At 55.1% G+C, this 15,289-nt stretch overlaps 2 protein-coding genes across 3 annotated transcripts in view; one reads left to right on the top strand and one right to left on the bottom strand.

Annotated features, from left to right (window-relative positions):
• The window catches only part of DNPH1 (2'-deoxynucleoside 5'-phosphate N-hydrolase 1), a 3,182-nt gene extending 213 nt beyond the window's left edge, over nucleotides 1–2,969 (top strand). The window contains 4 exon segments of the mRNA XM_059400423.1: nucleotides 1–22; nucleotides 2,232–2,300; nucleotides 2,462–2,572; nucleotides 2,732–2,969. The exon segment at nucleotides 1–22 is cut by the window's left edge and continues 213 nt beyond it. Of these exon segments, the coding sequence (XP_059256406.1) occupies nucleotides 1–22; nucleotides 2,232–2,300; nucleotides 2,462–2,572; nucleotides 2,732–2,880 (351 nt within the window). The 3' untranslated portion in view covers nucleotides 2,881–2,969.
• A 450-nt stretch (nucleotides 2,970–3,419) lies between these two features.
• The window catches only part of CUL9 (cullin 9), a 37,263-nt gene continuing 25,393 nt past the window's right edge, over nucleotides 3,420–15,289 (bottom strand). For both annotated transcript variants that reach the window (XM_059400422.1, XM_059400421.1), the window contains exons 27-41: nucleotides 14,406–14,551; nucleotides 14,136–14,265; nucleotides 13,788–13,987; nucleotides 13,081–13,331; nucleotides 11,724–12,069; nucleotides 7,284–7,424; nucleotides 6,968–7,132; nucleotides 6,524–6,687; nucleotides 6,061–6,154; nucleotides 5,532–5,606; nucleotides 5,270–5,380; nucleotides 5,066–5,183; nucleotides 4,540–4,673; nucleotides 3,848–3,921; nucleotides 3,420–3,766 (exon numbers count right to left, since the gene is read on the bottom strand). In XM_059400422.1, the coding sequence (XP_059256405.1) occupies nucleotides 3,565–3,766; nucleotides 3,848–3,921; nucleotides 4,540–4,673; nucleotides 5,066–5,183; nucleotides 5,270–5,380; nucleotides 5,532–5,606; nucleotides 6,061–6,154; nucleotides 6,524–6,687; nucleotides 6,968–7,132; nucleotides 7,284–7,424; nucleotides 11,724–12,069; nucleotides 13,081–13,331; nucleotides 13,788–13,987; nucleotides 14,136–14,265; nucleotides 14,406–14,551 (2,351 nt within the window). In that variant the 3' untranslated portion in view covers nucleotides 3,420–3,564. The remainder of the gene's footprint in view (nucleotides 3,767–3,847; nucleotides 3,922–4,539; nucleotides 4,674–5,065; nucleotides 5,184–5,269; nucleotides 5,381–5,531; nucleotides 5,607–6,060; nucleotides 6,155–6,523; nucleotides 6,688–6,967; nucleotides 7,133–7,283; nucleotides 7,425–11,723; nucleotides 12,070–13,080; nucleotides 13,332–13,787; nucleotides 13,988–14,135; nucleotides 14,266–14,405; nucleotides 14,552–15,289) is intronic.

Below are 15,289 nucleotides of genomic sequence, written 5' to 3' on the forward strand. Positions count from 1 at the left end.
GCGCGGTGAGGCGGGCGGCGGGGCGCGGTGAGGCGGGCGGCGGGGCGCGGTGAGGCGGGCGGCGGGGCGCGGTGAGGCGGGCCGGTCCCGCCCCGGTACCGAGATTACACTCCCCCCTCCCCACCCCCGCCCAGCCGGGAAAGGGAGCCGGGACTCGGACTGCGGGGGTCCCAGTGAGCTTGCTGGCGGGAGCCCGGTTTCCGCATTCAGTTCTCGTGACTTGAGTCATTCCTGGAGAACTTTCTCCCCCTCTTTCCAGGGACCGAGCAGGGAGGAGCAGAATGCGCGTGAACGGGGCTGCGGCAGTTCCCGCTTCACCTTCCCGCACCTGCTCCCCCACCTAAGACAAAGCTTATCCTCCTGCTTCCCCCTTGGCGGTCAAGGTATCCGCCCTCTCTTGGACCTCACGGACCCGACCACCATCTCTCTCACGCCCTCTCATCAGGCTGCTAACTTCCTGGCTGCTGGGTCTTTCTAAAGCGTGGTTTTGATCATTTTTGGTCTGGAATCTCCGCGACTCTTCTAGTTTGGAAAGTTGTGCCTAGAACTCTTGCGCTTCTACTCGGAAAACCTTGGAAGTGCTTCCCCCTCGGCAGACCCAGGAGCGGATCCAGGATTTGTGGGATCTAAGGCAATTTTGGAGAACTGTTTAAAAAGGTGTGATATAGTTTTTGGAATGTTGGTGAGGTTGGAGTCCAGAGCCCGCAGCCAAGAAAGAATTCTTGAAATGTCTCTGGTGCAAAAAGGTGATTTTATTAGAGTGCAGGGACAGGACCGGTGGACAGAAGGAGCTGCTGCCCTGGGGTTGTGAGGAATGGCGGATTATAGACTTGAGAGTTGGAGAAGATAAGGAAAAAGGAAGGTGTCCAAGAGGACTTTGACATGCTGAGGAAGATAACCAAAGTCATTGTCAGCCTAAGGTGGTTTTCCCCTGTAGCAGAGCATTGAGACTGTTGGGAGATTCCTGGAGGAACGTTATACTCCGCCTGCCTCAAGTACTTGCCAGTGGGCTGCAGATTATAAGGACATTTTATTTTTACCAACATTTCCTTTACCTTTGTCTCCCACATGGCTGTGGAGGGGAGGGTGCTGCTCGGGCTCCAGAAAATTGAGTTATGGGTCTCCAGAAGTTAAGTTATTGATTTGAATGCTTTTTTTCTTGTGAATCACTAAGACATTGGTAAACTGAGGGGAGACTCCTGCCCTGCAGGACTGGAGTCCCTATTAGTTCACCATTTGTGTTTCCTTCCCTTAGTTTAGGACAGCCAGGAGTGCCTGAGGAAGGCCACACCTATCCCACCTGGGAGTGGGGCGCGCAGGAGTTGGCCCATGTCAGCTTGTGCTCTGTCCTCTGCCTGCCTTCTGCTCCCTTATTGGGTGAAATCACCGAACAAAATTGCTAGGGCACTGGAAAGGGCCTGTGTGAGTGCCGGGCCCGGAGGCTTAAGATTCTTTGGTTTCAGGGCATGTCCCTTCCACACACCCCCCACCCACTGGTTCTGGAACTTCAGTGTGCTCCAATGTAGTCTGAGGGAACTTGTTCACAATGCTGGCTCACAGCAGTCTGGGGTGAAGGCTTCCAATGTATTTTTAACAAGCTCTCCAGAGACTTTCTTCTGATTCAGGCAGTAACATTTCTCCAAGCCAGGACTGAGAGCACCTCTGACCCCCGTAAGAGCACCTCTTCTCTACCCTCCTTCCCAACCCCTCCTATTGGTCGTGCATTGTATCAAAGTTTGGTGGGGCTCACCATTGCCTGGAGAGCTGGTAGAGCAGCCAGGAGTCCTATCAAGCTCTCAGCCGATGCCGATGCCGGCACCCGCCGAAGCCGGAGTTGGGCTCTGGTTGTTCAGCCTTTGTTTGCCCGGCCAGTCTCCTGCTTCTGCCTGCCATTTCCACCCTGCACCCCAGGAGGCTAGTCGTCCTCCTCTCCATCTCTGATCCCTGACCCACAGTGAGGTATAGTCCTTCCTGTAGTCTCCTCTGTATCCCTCATCCGACCCTAATCACATCCCTCCTGGAAGTTTTCTTGTGGCTATTCCATTTCATCTTTTCCCTGGAGCCTTAGTTTTTGGTGGGTCCTCGGAGGTCACTTAGCATGCCTTGCCCCCCACCCCGCCTGCGCTGGGCAGATATGGGGGCTGGGGGCGGCAAGGGTAGAGGAGAGGTAATGAGTGCTGAGGACCAGGCAGGCAGAGACTTGGCCTTGACCAGCCTTTCCTACTCCACAGGGGAAGAGGTTGCTGGGGGTGACAGGCTCATCCATGAGCGGGACCTGGCCTGGCTGCAGCAGGCAGATGGTGAGCACTTCCCCCTCCTGCCCACAAATTCCTGTTAGGTCCCCTGGACAGGCCTGTGGTCCACACCAGGAAGGGAGTTCCCTCCTCACCACACCGAGACACTGTCATCCATCCCTTAACAAGCCCCAGATACCAAGCCTCAGTCTTGTGTTTTTTCCTAGTGGTGGTAGCCGAAGTGACCCAGCCGTCGCTGGGTGTGGGCTATGAGCTGGGCCGGGCTGTAGCCCTCAACAAGCGGATCCTGTGCCTCTTCCGTCCACAGTCTGGCCGAGGTGAGCGCTCCAAGCCCTGGGTGGGCCCTCCTCCCCCCCAGCTTTCTGCACACCGAACCCTAGGGGGCTCTGAGGACAGTGCCTACCCTGGAAACAGGACAGGGACAGGGAAGGGAGTGGAGACGGGGAGCTTCACCTCCCTCCGCCCTTCCTTCCCAGTGCTTTCAGCCATGATCCGGGGAGCGGCAGACGGCTCGAGGTTCCAGGTGTTGGACTACGAGGAGGGTGAGGTGGAGGCCATGCTGGATCGCTACTTTGAGGGTGACCTTCCCTAGCAGGTGGCTGCCTCCCCTGCCCCAGCTGCTTGACTTAACTCCACTTTGTTAATTCTTCTCTGCCCTCATACCCCTCCTACCTCAACCCCAGTACCAAATTAAAAGTTATGTTTAAAATTCTACCTCTGTCTATAGGAGTGATGGGGCAGGACAGGTCCTCAGGATTATCCTTTTCTTTCCTGCTTCACTTCAAGATGTAGAGAGATCCATTACCATTCTGTAGGCCCCAAGAGAGAGTACTTCCTAATGCCCTCAGACTCCTGCCAAGAACGTTCAAGAGTTTGGAGGAAGGCTGGCCCAGGGTGGGGTGGGGAGGGGTGTTTCATGGCCTCCTCTACCACTGGACAGGGTCTGGGGCAAGTGGGCAGGCCTGCACCTGGCCCTGGGCCCTGGAAACCTTCATTTCCCCTTGTCAGCTTAGGTCAAATGGGTCTGCTTTGGGCCTTCCTGAGAACAGAAACGTCTGGAGGTCCAAAAGTAAAGTGAAGAATGAAGGTTGGGGGTATGTAGAGGGAGCGGGGAGCTGACACTAGCCTTTGGGGATGCAGCTGCACAGCCTGCTTCCAGAGAAGTACGTGGAAAAAAAGTTTATTCAGTAAACAGAAGGTACTGCAGACACTGGGAATCGCCTCCCCCAATGATAGCAGGAAGGGGCGACCTCACCCCTCAGCCCCCAGGACTCTGGGGTGGCTCCAGGTGTTCCCTGTGTCCTGCCCCTCAGTCATAAGCCTCATAATCCTCTTCCTCATCACCGAAGAAGAAAGTGTCTCGGTCCAGGTTTTCAGACTCTTCGTCATAGGAAAAGCTGTCATTGTCCAGCTCCTCATCAAACTCGTCCTGCTGCCACTCAGGGACATCATCCTCATCATCGTCGTCCTCCTCCTCCTCATCCACCTCCAGCCCTGGGGACCCCTGAGGCCTGGGGAGAGGGAGCCACACTCAGCCCCGTGAAGCCACACCTCTCCCAGGCCCCTGTGGCCACTCCGCCCACCCTACTCACTGACTGCCAGGGACGTTGGATCCTTTTGCCTCTCGGGCCTCTAACGATGGGCTCTGCAGACCAACCCGGAAGTCCTGGCGAGGAGCCGGGGAGATGTGGGAAGTCGGAGAGTAGAGGAGGACCTGGACCTCTGCCCAGCATTCCTTCACCCACCGTTCTCTGCCGGCCTCCCAGTTGCAGGTCCCTCGCTCAGGTGCTCCCACCTCCTCTCCCCCGCTCATCCTGAGACTTCATGGCCCCAAGTCTGCGTGTCACAGAACTTGGGCAGTCTCCGAGGACACAGGTCATGCCGGCGAGGCACCCCATCTCCGTGCTTTAGGACCTAACAGTGTCTATTCCTGTCCTGTCTGCCCAAGTTATTTACTCCTCTGTGAGCTCCCCGAGAGCAGGACTCCTCGTTTAGACTAACATCAGTGTATTAGAGCCAGGAAGAACCTCAGTGGATCCCCATTCCAACATCCCATTTGGGAAGTACTAAAAAGTTCCCAGGGGTTCTGATGAGTGAGCATCACAGCAAATATCCTTGCTGTGGGCTATTGGGTAGCACGACGGAGCCCCAGCCGCATCCAGCAGCTAGGCCTAGGAGCTGGGTGCATGCCCAGGTCTCCGAACAGCTGCCTTTCCTTTTGGATCCCCTCCTCCCCAGGGCAGGGGCTGTGCCAGACCCAGGAGGCCCCAGGCCGGCCTCGTACCTGGGCAGAATGCTGCAGGATAGCCAGCTGCCTCTCCTGGATCCTCCGGAGCAGCTCCAGGCCCGTGCTGAGGCAGTCTGAGCGGAGCAGACGCAGGGACGAGCCCAGGTCTCCACACCGCAGCAGCGTCTCCTCTGTAGAGGGGGAAAGCCACAGGGGCTCCCTCCCTCCTTTGCTTCCTTCAACTCCTTCCTTCTACCACCTAAGTCCAATCCGCACCTACCAGGCAGGGCTCCAGACTAGATACTCATTCTTGTGGGGCCTCCATCCCAGTGCAGGGAGCGATGGTAATCTAGTGGGCAGGTGAAGGCCTGCGCCCTTAGGTACCTCATGCCAAGCACCCCATGCCTTCATACCTGAAGTATCGCTGGTAGTGATCAGGCTGGAATGAATGAGGAGGTGGAGGACCGCCCAATGGGGTAGCTGGGCTGGGGGGCTGTTTTGCCACTGTTTGCTGGGCGGGGATGCTGGGGGTGGGGGTGGGAAGTGGGGGTGGGGAAGGAGTCATGGTGGGGTGCCGGCGCACCAAGGAGTATCTGCAGGGCGTTGGTATGCAGCTCCAGGTTCTCAGTCTGCTGCTCCACCACGTCCATGTGCTCCGTGTCCTGGTTGTAGAAGCTGTACACACAGGCATAGGCCAGCACCTGTGGGAGCCCAAGTCAGCCCTTTCCTTGCTGAACCTCAGCCCTGCCTCCCTCCCCACCCCATTCCCTCCATCCCCTGTCCCCACCTTGCGGGCCTGCTCCAATCCCCGGCAGGCGTCACTGAGGAAGGTGAAGGATCTGGGGGGCGGCACCTCATGGATGGCAGACAGGCGGTTCCGCAGGCTCAGGGCGAACTCCTGTGCAGGGGTGAGGTGCATCAGCACCACAGGCAGCCCTCCCCGCCTGCTCAAAACAACTTGGCACCCACAGGATTGGGATCTGGAGCCCCTGACCCACCCTCCACCCCAGCCCTCTGACCTCACCCACGCAACTGTTCTCCCTGCTCACCCGTGCCTGGTGATGGAAAGTACATCTCTCGTTATAGTCCTGAAACCGCTTCTCCTGGCGAGCTGCTCTGCTAACCTGGGAAGGACGGGTTGAGAGGGAGGACTCGGGTGCTTTGATGGGAAGGGTGGGGTGAAGGCACCCTGCGTACAGACCTTCAGGCACTTCGCCCAGACTTTTCCATCTAATCCTAACTCTGGGAAGTAGGTCACATAATTCTCCCCCTCTGCAGGGGAGGATGCCAAGGTGTGGGCATGGAAACCAGCCCAAAGCCACCTACTAAGCAGGGGTGCTGGGCTCTGATGCAAGGCATGGGCTCTGCTTGGCTCTGGCCTGGTGCCTCTGGGAATGCACAGCCCTCCCAGGACAGAACTCCCAGCACGTGTCGGCCCAGGTGGCTTCAGTCTTCACACAGAGCCTCCGTCCCAACAATTCAGCTGCCCAGGACACAGAACCATCTCTGCCCAGGGCCTGCAGCCACATCCCATCCGGGCTGCGCTGGGACCCCCTGGTCCTGGCCTTGGCCCCTTACCATGGCAGAGCAATTGTAGTAGTCTTTGTGATTTGGCTTCCAGGACTTGAGGCAGCGCCAGCAAAATCCATGGTTGCATTTGGCACAGGTCATGCTATGGAGGAAGCTGGCTGGTCAGAGGGCTTCTGCCCCGGGTCAGGGCCATACCGGGAGCCCCCGGATGAGACCTGGATGCCCCACCGAACCTGCCCTGGCCCCTCTGTGCCCTGACAGTCTCTAACCTCACCAAGCCCTAGTGAGCGCACCCAAGCTTCCCAGCCCCATGCGGTGCAGACTTAAAACTAGGGGAAGGAGTGTTAAGGAGCAAGAGTCACTGGAGGGCACCAGGACCAGGCTAAGTAACTGCTGTCCTCTGCTCAGCTCTCTGGTGAACCCCATGGGCCCCCTACCTCCGTACCACCAGGCCTCCCACCTTGTCCCATGCCCTCCGACCCCCCTCAATGCCCGCAGTACCCCCTCTTACTGCAGACACCCTTCGTTCTTCTCAATGGGAGCCTGGCAGCTGGGACAGCGCTTGGAGATGAGCTTGGCCAGGTGCTTGCTCTGGGCCTCCACGCTCATGCCATCATAGTAGCCGCCATCATCGACCCACTGGGACATGTGGCTGCAGCTGGCAGGGTAGTGTGCCTAGAGCAGGAGGGGGCAGGGAGGACATGGCTGAGCCCTGAGCCAGGGCCCAGGGTGGTGCTGTAGGTGTGCAAGGGAGGGGGGTCACATATGGAGGCCTACAGGAGGAGGAACAGAGCTCGAGCTGGTGGCAAAGTGTGATGACAAGGCGTAGCCTGTGATTGTGTGTGTATGTGTGTGTGTGTGTGTGTGTGTGTGTGTGTGTGTGAGAGATGGAGAGGAGTGCTGGCAGGGGAGGGGTGCAGGCCGTGCTCAGGGGCATGGCTGGGCAGGCACCTACCTCAGGGAAACTACAGTTGAAACAGGAGGCCCAGCCACACTTGGAGCAGGTGGTCCCATAACCCAGGCCCTGGCGGCACAGGATGCGGTCACAGCCCTGGGGGTTGGTGCACCAGGTCAGGTTGGAGCAGCTCTCCACGTAGCCACGCAGGAGGGCCTTCTCGTACTGTGGGGACACAGACGCCACCCGGTGAGAGCCCAGCTCTCCAGGACATCATACCACCGCCCCTCCCCATCCTACCCCATGCACGTCAGTCCACTCCCTGGGGCCCATCGCTCTGGCTGTGCAGCACAGCTTCCCACAGAAGAGGGGCTACCTTGGAGATGACGTCCGGTGAGGAGACAATGGCCCGGATGAAGGCTCCAGTGGGCTGCGCGGGGCAGTCAGCAATGGGGCAGGTGCAATTCAACACAAGGTTCTGCTCAATCCGAGTTGTCAGATACTCATTCCAGCAAGACTGGCAGGGGAGGGAGGGGCTGCTCAGGGACAGCAGGGGAGCAGCAGAGGACACTGGTGTCCTGGTAAATCACCTAGCACTCATCCCTGACAATGCAGAAGGCCAGGGACGACCTTGCTCCAGAGCTACCTCACAATGGACCCTAACCTTTCTGGCTTCTGTGGGCTTTCCTGGGATTGGCCCAAATCACAGCTGCCTTTGAGAATGTGTGGATCAAGATAGTGGCCTCATTTTCATTATTGCTGGGATGCACATGGAGGGAATGGGTAAGAGAACCAAGAAACAGGAGATGATTCAAGTGCTAAGGATTTGGAGAAAGCAAGAAGGTTGGAGAGGAAGGAGGCCTAGGGGCCACAGGGTGCCTTTCCCCCACCAGGTGGCTGGCCTTGGACACTATGAACATTGCTGTGGCCTCTCCTCCCAGCTCCATCTGCTCGCCTGGCTCCTCAGTGCTCCCATCTCCCCAGACTCAGCCTCTTCACAAATAGCCTCGCCCACCGCGTCCCCTCAGTCCCAGTAACCCATGTCAGAAGCCTCAAGTCTCTCGGATCTTTTTCTAGCTCCCACGTCACTGTACCGCCCTAAACCAGGCCCTTATCGCCCCACCCCTAAACTGCAGCAGAAGCTTGTCCCCATAAATGCTCTTCCTACTCCGACCCTCCTCCATGTAATCCCTGCTTGGTTCAGGCGTGATCAGTAGCCTGCACCTCCTAAAATACCCCATTAATGACTCCCTTCCTTCACACTGCCGAGTGTGCAGAGTTTTCCAAGATGGTGCATCTAGACCTCGAGGAGACCCCCTGGTACCAAAGCTCCAGGGTAAATGGAAAGTGCCTTACCGGACTATTTCTACTCAAAGCAAAGTACTAAACAGAATAAAACAAAACCCTTTTTATAGTGAAAGAAACCCAGATAAACTAGGCAGTTGAACGCAGAATTCCTGCATTTTTGAGATAAAACAGGAAAATACTCCAAGTTCAGACCACACACTTGCAGGCACACAGGGTCCCTTAGGGCATAGAGGCCTAAGACTGGCCTCTCAGTTTGGAGCCCATCCCACTTCCCTAAAGAGCCTCTGCTGTAGGCTTGCTCTAGTTTCTGCTGTCCTCCCTGTCCAGCCCACCTGGAATGCAGTCTCCAGCCCATATGCCCCTCCTGCCTCGGCCAACCCTGCCTGTCACTCAAGACTCACACGCAAAAGCCTCCTCAGACAGCCCCAAGCCCTAGGATTTCCCTTCTCTTGAGTTCTCTTGCATTTCAAGGTGCTGCTCAGCTATAACTTATTCAACGGCTCCTCCTTGACTGGGACTTCTCCAATGAGCCTGTTTTCCCCAGGCTCCCGGTCTCTACAACTCTGGGGGGGGGGGGGGAGGGTCTGTGTGCCCCGGCACCACCCTGGGCCAGCTTCTGTTTCCCTGTGGGATGCTAGCCAGGCCACTCCACTTAATTCCAAATTCCCCTGTCCAGGCCCAGACAGGTGTCCAACAAAAAGCTCAAATTTCACATGGCCAGAACAGACTGAATTTCCCTTCAAAAACCTGCCCTCCGGGCGCCTGGGTGGCTCAAAGGGTTAAGCCTCTGCCTTCGGCTCAGGTCATGATCTCAGGGTCCGGGGATCGAGTCCCGCATCGGGCTCTCTGCTCAGCAGGGAGCCTGCTTCCTCCTCTCTCTCTCTCTGCCTGCCTCCCTAACTGCTTTTGATCTCTATCTGTCAAATAAATAAAAAAATAAAATCCTTAAAAAAAAAAAAAAAAAAACCTGCCCTCCACACCAAGCCCCACCCCAGCTTCTTGCTCAACTCAGTAGAGAACACATCTAGGCCACCCAGATGCTCCAGTCAGAACCCAAGAAGCACTGTTGATTCCCTTGTCCTAAGTCCCATGTTGGCTCAGCCGAGTCCTGTCAGTTCTGCCTCCTGATGTACCCTAACCCGTCCACTTCTCTCTTCACTGCTGACCCTGGGCTGAACTCCCACCACCTCCTGGCTCTTGGTACAACAGTCTCCCGATGGGTGCCCTGCTTCCATGTCTGATCTGTCCAAGCCTTTCTTCCACACGCAGTGATATTTTCAAAAATATAAATCACATCCTTCCTATCACTATCCTGCTTAACCCATCGTGGCCTCTGTAAAGTCAAGCCCACTGTCTGCCGATCCCAACACAACTGGGTCCCCGTCTCCCTCCGAAATCTCTCCTTTAGCTGTCCCACCACATCACTGTGCTTTAGTCACCAGGCTCAGCTTCTTTGCATTGGCTGTCCCCTCTGTCTGCCATATTCTTCCCTTAGATAGTCCCCTCCTCAGAATGGCCTTCCCTGACATCTCCAAACTGAAGTCCCTGACTGGCCCCTCCCCCACTCCTCACCTCAGTCACTTCCTGTGACCCAGTTGTATTTCCTTTCTGCACTTGTCATGAAAGTGTGAGGGAGGGCCCTGGAGCAAGACCACCCAAGTCCGAATCCTGACCTTGGGCAGGTAACCTCTCTTCCAGGCGCCTCCATCTGTCTCCAGCAAAAATACCTACCTTGCACGACTACCATGGAAATTAAGCAAGATAATGCATGTATCACACTGGAATGGCCCAGAACATGTCCCCGTAAGTATTAGCTGCTTGTATTACTAGCTCTTGGGTCATTTCTTGCTTGGATTTCCCCACTCCCTCACACAGCACCCAGTGCTGTGCATACAGTGAGTTCATGAAAAAATATTAGTTGAACAATAAAGTGAAAGCAGAAAGGAAATAAGAACCTGGAGAAAGGGAGCATAGGCAAAGGCGTGAGAGGAATAATGAAGCCGAGAAAAAGGGAGGACGAAAAAGTACCCGTATACACGCCTGCCAACTCATGTCCCAGATCACCCACCCCTGCGGGGATGCTGGTGGCAGAGGCAGCTAGATTCATGGCAACAAGCATCCTCATCCTGTTAACTTGAGGTATTTGGGCTTAGCATCAGTTCTAAGAGCTGTGAGGCAGGGAGCATATGACACTCAGCACCCCGGCTCCCTTCACCTCGACCCCTCTTCCCCAGCACCGAGCACCACTCACTCCCCATCACAGCCTTCTCTGCTCTGCTTCACAGTGGCAACACCTGGCTTCCAGTAATTCCCTCTACTTCCATGCTGTTCTCTGGTTTACACCATTTCCTTTCATTTTTATGTTCAATGAGAATATACGGTAAGTGCTGATGTTCTGTGATAAACAAACTTGGTGATCAGGAAACCATAAACCTACGGTCATCACCAATTTACTAACACGTCTCATTTATGAAGCACCTTGATGTACAGTTTACATGTGTGCATCATCTATCTACCTATTGTTCTCAAACTCGGCTGAACACTGGAATCACCTGTGTTTTTCAAAACTTGAGATGTGGGGCGCCTGGGTGGCTCAGCGGGTTAAGCCTCTGCCTTTGACTCAGGTCATGATCCCAGGGTCCTGGGATGGAGCCCCACATCAGGCTCCCTGCTCAACAGGGAGCCTGCTTCCCCTTCTCTTTCTGCCTGCCTCTCTGCCTACTTATGATCTCTGTCAAATAAATAAATAAAATCTTAAAAACAAAAAAACCTCAAGATGTCTAGGGACACCTGCGTGGTTCAGGTGGTTAAGAATCCAATTCTTGATGTCAGCTCAGATCATGATCTCAGGGTCACAAGATTGAGCCTTGTGTTGAGCTCTGTGGTCAGCACAGAGTCTGCTTGGTCCCTGCCCCCCACTGTCTCAAATAAATAAATAAATAAATTCTTTAAAAGAATAAAGTAAAAAATAAAAAAATGTAAAAATGTAAAATAAAATAGAACTACAGATGCTTGGGTTTCACCTCAAGATTCTGATTTAACTGGTTTGGGCTATAGTCTGAGCATGAGGATTCTTTTTTTTTTAAGGGTCAGGGGGAAAGGGCAGGGAGAGAATCCCAAGCAGGCTCCATGCTGTGGAATCCAATGCGGGGCTCAATCTCACAACCCTGAGATCATGATCTGAGCCAAAATCAAGAGTCAACCCACTGAGTCATCCAGGCGTCCCAAGCATGAGGACTCGTAAAAGCTCCCAGTGATTCTAATACACAGCACATCTTTACAGCCACGGATCCCTATCGCTGGACCCCGACAACCACCCTTCCTCTTCCGAGTGTTGAGGCGGAGGCACCACTTACAGATGACAAAACCAGTTTGAGAGGGACTAAGCGGGCTGTCCAATACTGCCCCGGCTAGGAGATGACAGTGCTGGGGCGGAACACCGGAGCTGCCTAGGAACTGTGCTGGAGGTGGAAAGCCAGGGGCCGCCAAGAAGCAGGTAGGGCCTCACCTTACAGCAGTAGTGCCTGCAGCACAGGGAGGGCAAGTCGTCATCAGGCTCCAGTGGGCTGACACACACAGGGCAGTGGTCAGGGCGTGCAGGGGCGCCCTGGGCCTGGGGTACGCACAGCCCAGCTGCCAGCAACAGGGGCTCAGGATTATCACTATAGCTCTGCAGCAGCTGTTCAGCACCCCAGTGGGAATGAGCCAAAAGGTGCTGAGCCACATCTGGCTCTAGGTTCAGTGTCTCTTGCACCTGCTGTACGGTCTGCTCCATCAACCCTTCGACCTCCTGGGGGCTCATGGTGCGGCCTGCAGGCAGCTGGAGAGATGCCAGCGCAGCTACGGCTTCTGGGCTTGAGGGGAGAGAAGAGGCAGCCATCAGTCTCCCTGCCCTGCTCATCTACTAAATGAAACCCACCCTCCCCCAGTCTTTAGCTCCTCACTTGTGCACCCCTGCTTGTGCATGCTTAACCAGCCTCAGGACAACCACCCAGACCCACTGTCAGAGCGTGGCTCTCCACAGAAGCATCTGTAAGTGAGGCCTGAAGCTGGCTGTCACAGTGATTCGGGCATTCCAGGAATCTGGCAGACAGGCATCAGGATGCTAGGTGTGGACGGGATCCCCACAGTGGATGGGATGATCCCACTATAAACCCCTCCCCAAACACCAGCAATCCATCTGGTGAGAAACCAGTGTCTACAGCCTTACTTCTCCAAGTATGAGCCAAGGACCAGCAGCCTGCATGTCACAGGGAGCTCTAATGAATCGGGATCTGCCTTTTAATGGGATCCCCCGTGGTGTGTATGCAAGTGACTCCTCTAGAAAACTCACTTTACACACAGTGCAGAGGACAGGCATAAAAGCAGTGCCGAAACAACCTGTGGTGAACAGGATATGATGGGACAAGCCTTAGGGGTGCCAGCTAATTAGGGGCATCCGACGGCAAACTCCTCTTGGAACGGGCTTCTTGAAAACTAGTTTGTACATTTCACGGAGCTGAGTGAGTCATCAGCACTCAATACGTATCTGTATGATATTCCACTTTTGCTTAGAATGAGAGACATCCATACAGGAGCTTGTGTTTGGGTCCCTTGCCTAAGGGCTGGCTCCCGGGGGACGGGAACAGCAAGGCCCCTGATCAGGAAGGAGATGACAGTGCTGACAAGGAAATGAGGACTGGCAAAGTGGACAAACAACAGAGGCAGGAAAAACGGGGTAAGACAAAGAAATCAAGCATCTTTCCGCCAAAGAGCCTGATTTTGGCACTAAACCTCCTCCCGACAGCACCACCTGTCCTGGGAGCCCATCCCTCCCTACTGGCTTGGAGCCCTTGCAGCTGGGGAATGGGACTGAGAACAGCTACCTAGGCTTGGAGGTCTTGGTGGTCTGGCTGCCACAGAAGGGGATCTCTGCCTGACCCCGGCAAGGCCCCGTAGGCTCTGGCGTGGCATACGTCAGGATCTGGGGCCGGTCGTCACGCCGTTCCACATAGCCCTGGCCCAGGAGATGCAGGATGCAAGAAAGGACATCTGTACTAGTACAGGCCACGCCTCCTGCAACGGTGCGGGCCAGGCTTCCGGGGGGGTTTGGACCCTTCTGCCAGGCTTCCAGCACCTGGATGGGACAAGAGGATACAGGCAGGCTACTTTCACCTAGAGGAGCCAGCCTCCCTGGGTTTGATGCTCGGCTCTTCCACTTACTAGATGCGTGACTACGGATGTGTTACTAACTCTCAGGCCTCACTTTTCTTCTCTGTCAAATGGGAATAATAGTAAATAATAAAACTAATACCACCACCATCACCTATCCCGTAAGACTGCTGGGCAGATTAAATGACTTAATCACGCAAAATCTTGGAAGAGGGCCTGGCACATGGTGAACACTCATGTCTCATCTCTACCTTTTGTCTCCCTAAGTGCTCTGTCAGGAAGAGAAAACCCAGATGCAAATGTCACCCTAGAGTTCTCATACTGAGAGAGTTTACCTTCCCTTGTGATGATCCCTGGCTCTAAGCCTCCACCCTGAGCCTGACTCTCTCCATCCCCGAACTTCACGGTCCCCTCTGCCTACCAGACAAACCAGCTGATCAATATGGAGGCCCTTTTCCCCATGGGCTTTGAGAATACGGACAAGAAGACAGCTCAAGAGGTTCCTCTTCTGTTCCAGAGTTCGGCCCTCATCCTTCTCGACGTTCAAGTACTTCTGGGACGGTATCAACCACAGGGCCTCCCCACAGCGCTGGGGCCCAGGCGTCCGAAGCCGCAGCACACCTGGAACTCACTCCCAGTCAGCACCGGAGGCGGGGAAGGGAGAGGTGAGTGGCGGCAAAGGGGACCCCAGTTCTTTCCCTACCACACGCCCACCATGAGTGCCCCATCCCCTAGGAACAGTGGCAAAGCCCAGCCCCTGTTGACCTACCCCTGGGTGGAAAGCCCTGACCCTCGTGCAGGGTCAAAGGGCCATTGTCTGAGGTGAGCGGCAGAAGTGCCTGGAGCAGCAGCTCTGGGGTGAGGTCAGAATTCTTCAGCAGGGTCTCTACAGACACCTCCTGGTGAGGAGAAGCAGGGGTGGTCAGGAGTAGAGAGTCAGGGGAAAGGAAAATAAAGGGGGAAGGCAGGGAAAAGGGGCAGAGTTTAGAACAGTGGAAGACAGGGGGAAGAGAAGACAAAGGCTGAGAAGCTGAGGCACCTCTGTCTGATTGAAATACAACAGCAGCCACATCTGCACGGTGGACACATGCAGGGTCTGGTCCCCAAACTGCAGCTCGGCCCTCCCCAGCCACGTCCACTGCAGCCGCCGATGTGGTCCCATGTCCAGGACTGGATGATTCTGACCTGGGAAAGCATGGAAGAGTAGAGACAAAGAGCAGGGGAAACGAGGGGATTAGAGGCTGAGGCCAGGGTGTACCATTAGTCAAGCTTCGCTCCTGCTGATCTCTGTGGGGAGGAGGGCCCCCAACAGAAGTAACCTGTCAAGCTTCCAGAGCTCAGACTCCTCTGTGCCTGCCTCCCTGGCGAGCCACATGTAATCTGGGAGCCCACCCTGTGCTTCGCCCCACACCAGGCAGGCTCCACGAAAGAAACACCAGAGAGAAGAGACCTGGGTTTTGCCCTCAAGGAGCTGACAGTTTATAAAGACCCACTAGGCTGCGTCTCTTCCTCCTGCTGTGTTACAGCTCAGGCAAGATGAGCCTGGATATCCACTCTTACTAGAAAGCAAGGATGCTGTCAAAGCCAGACAGTAAAAAAAGAGCGAGTCTGAGAGGTGCTTTCTGGCCAAAGATGGGGCAGTGTGAGCATCAAGAAAATAACACCTGTGCTGGATTGAAACATATGAAATATTTTAAAATTCATGAGTTCATCATGACATTTTTTTTTTTTAAATCACACTGGCTATCTCTTCGGAGGATGCTAGAGGAACCAACACATTATTTTGAAAACCGGTTCAGAGTAAGGGGGAGGAGAAGAGAATCAAGCCTTTCCTATAAAAACCATACTTCAGGGTAACCAGAAAGTTGAGAGAAAACGTTTAACCTAATACGACAAAACCAGAATGGTGCAATCCGTACACCC

This window comes from Mustela nigripes, chromosome 5 (genome assembly GCF_022355385.1).
Source record: "Mustela nigripes isolate SB6536 chromosome 5, MUSNIG.SB6536, whole genome shotgun sequence".
Lineage (NCBI taxonomy): Eukaryota > Metazoa > Chordata > Mammalia > Carnivora > Mustelidae > Mustela > Mustela nigripes.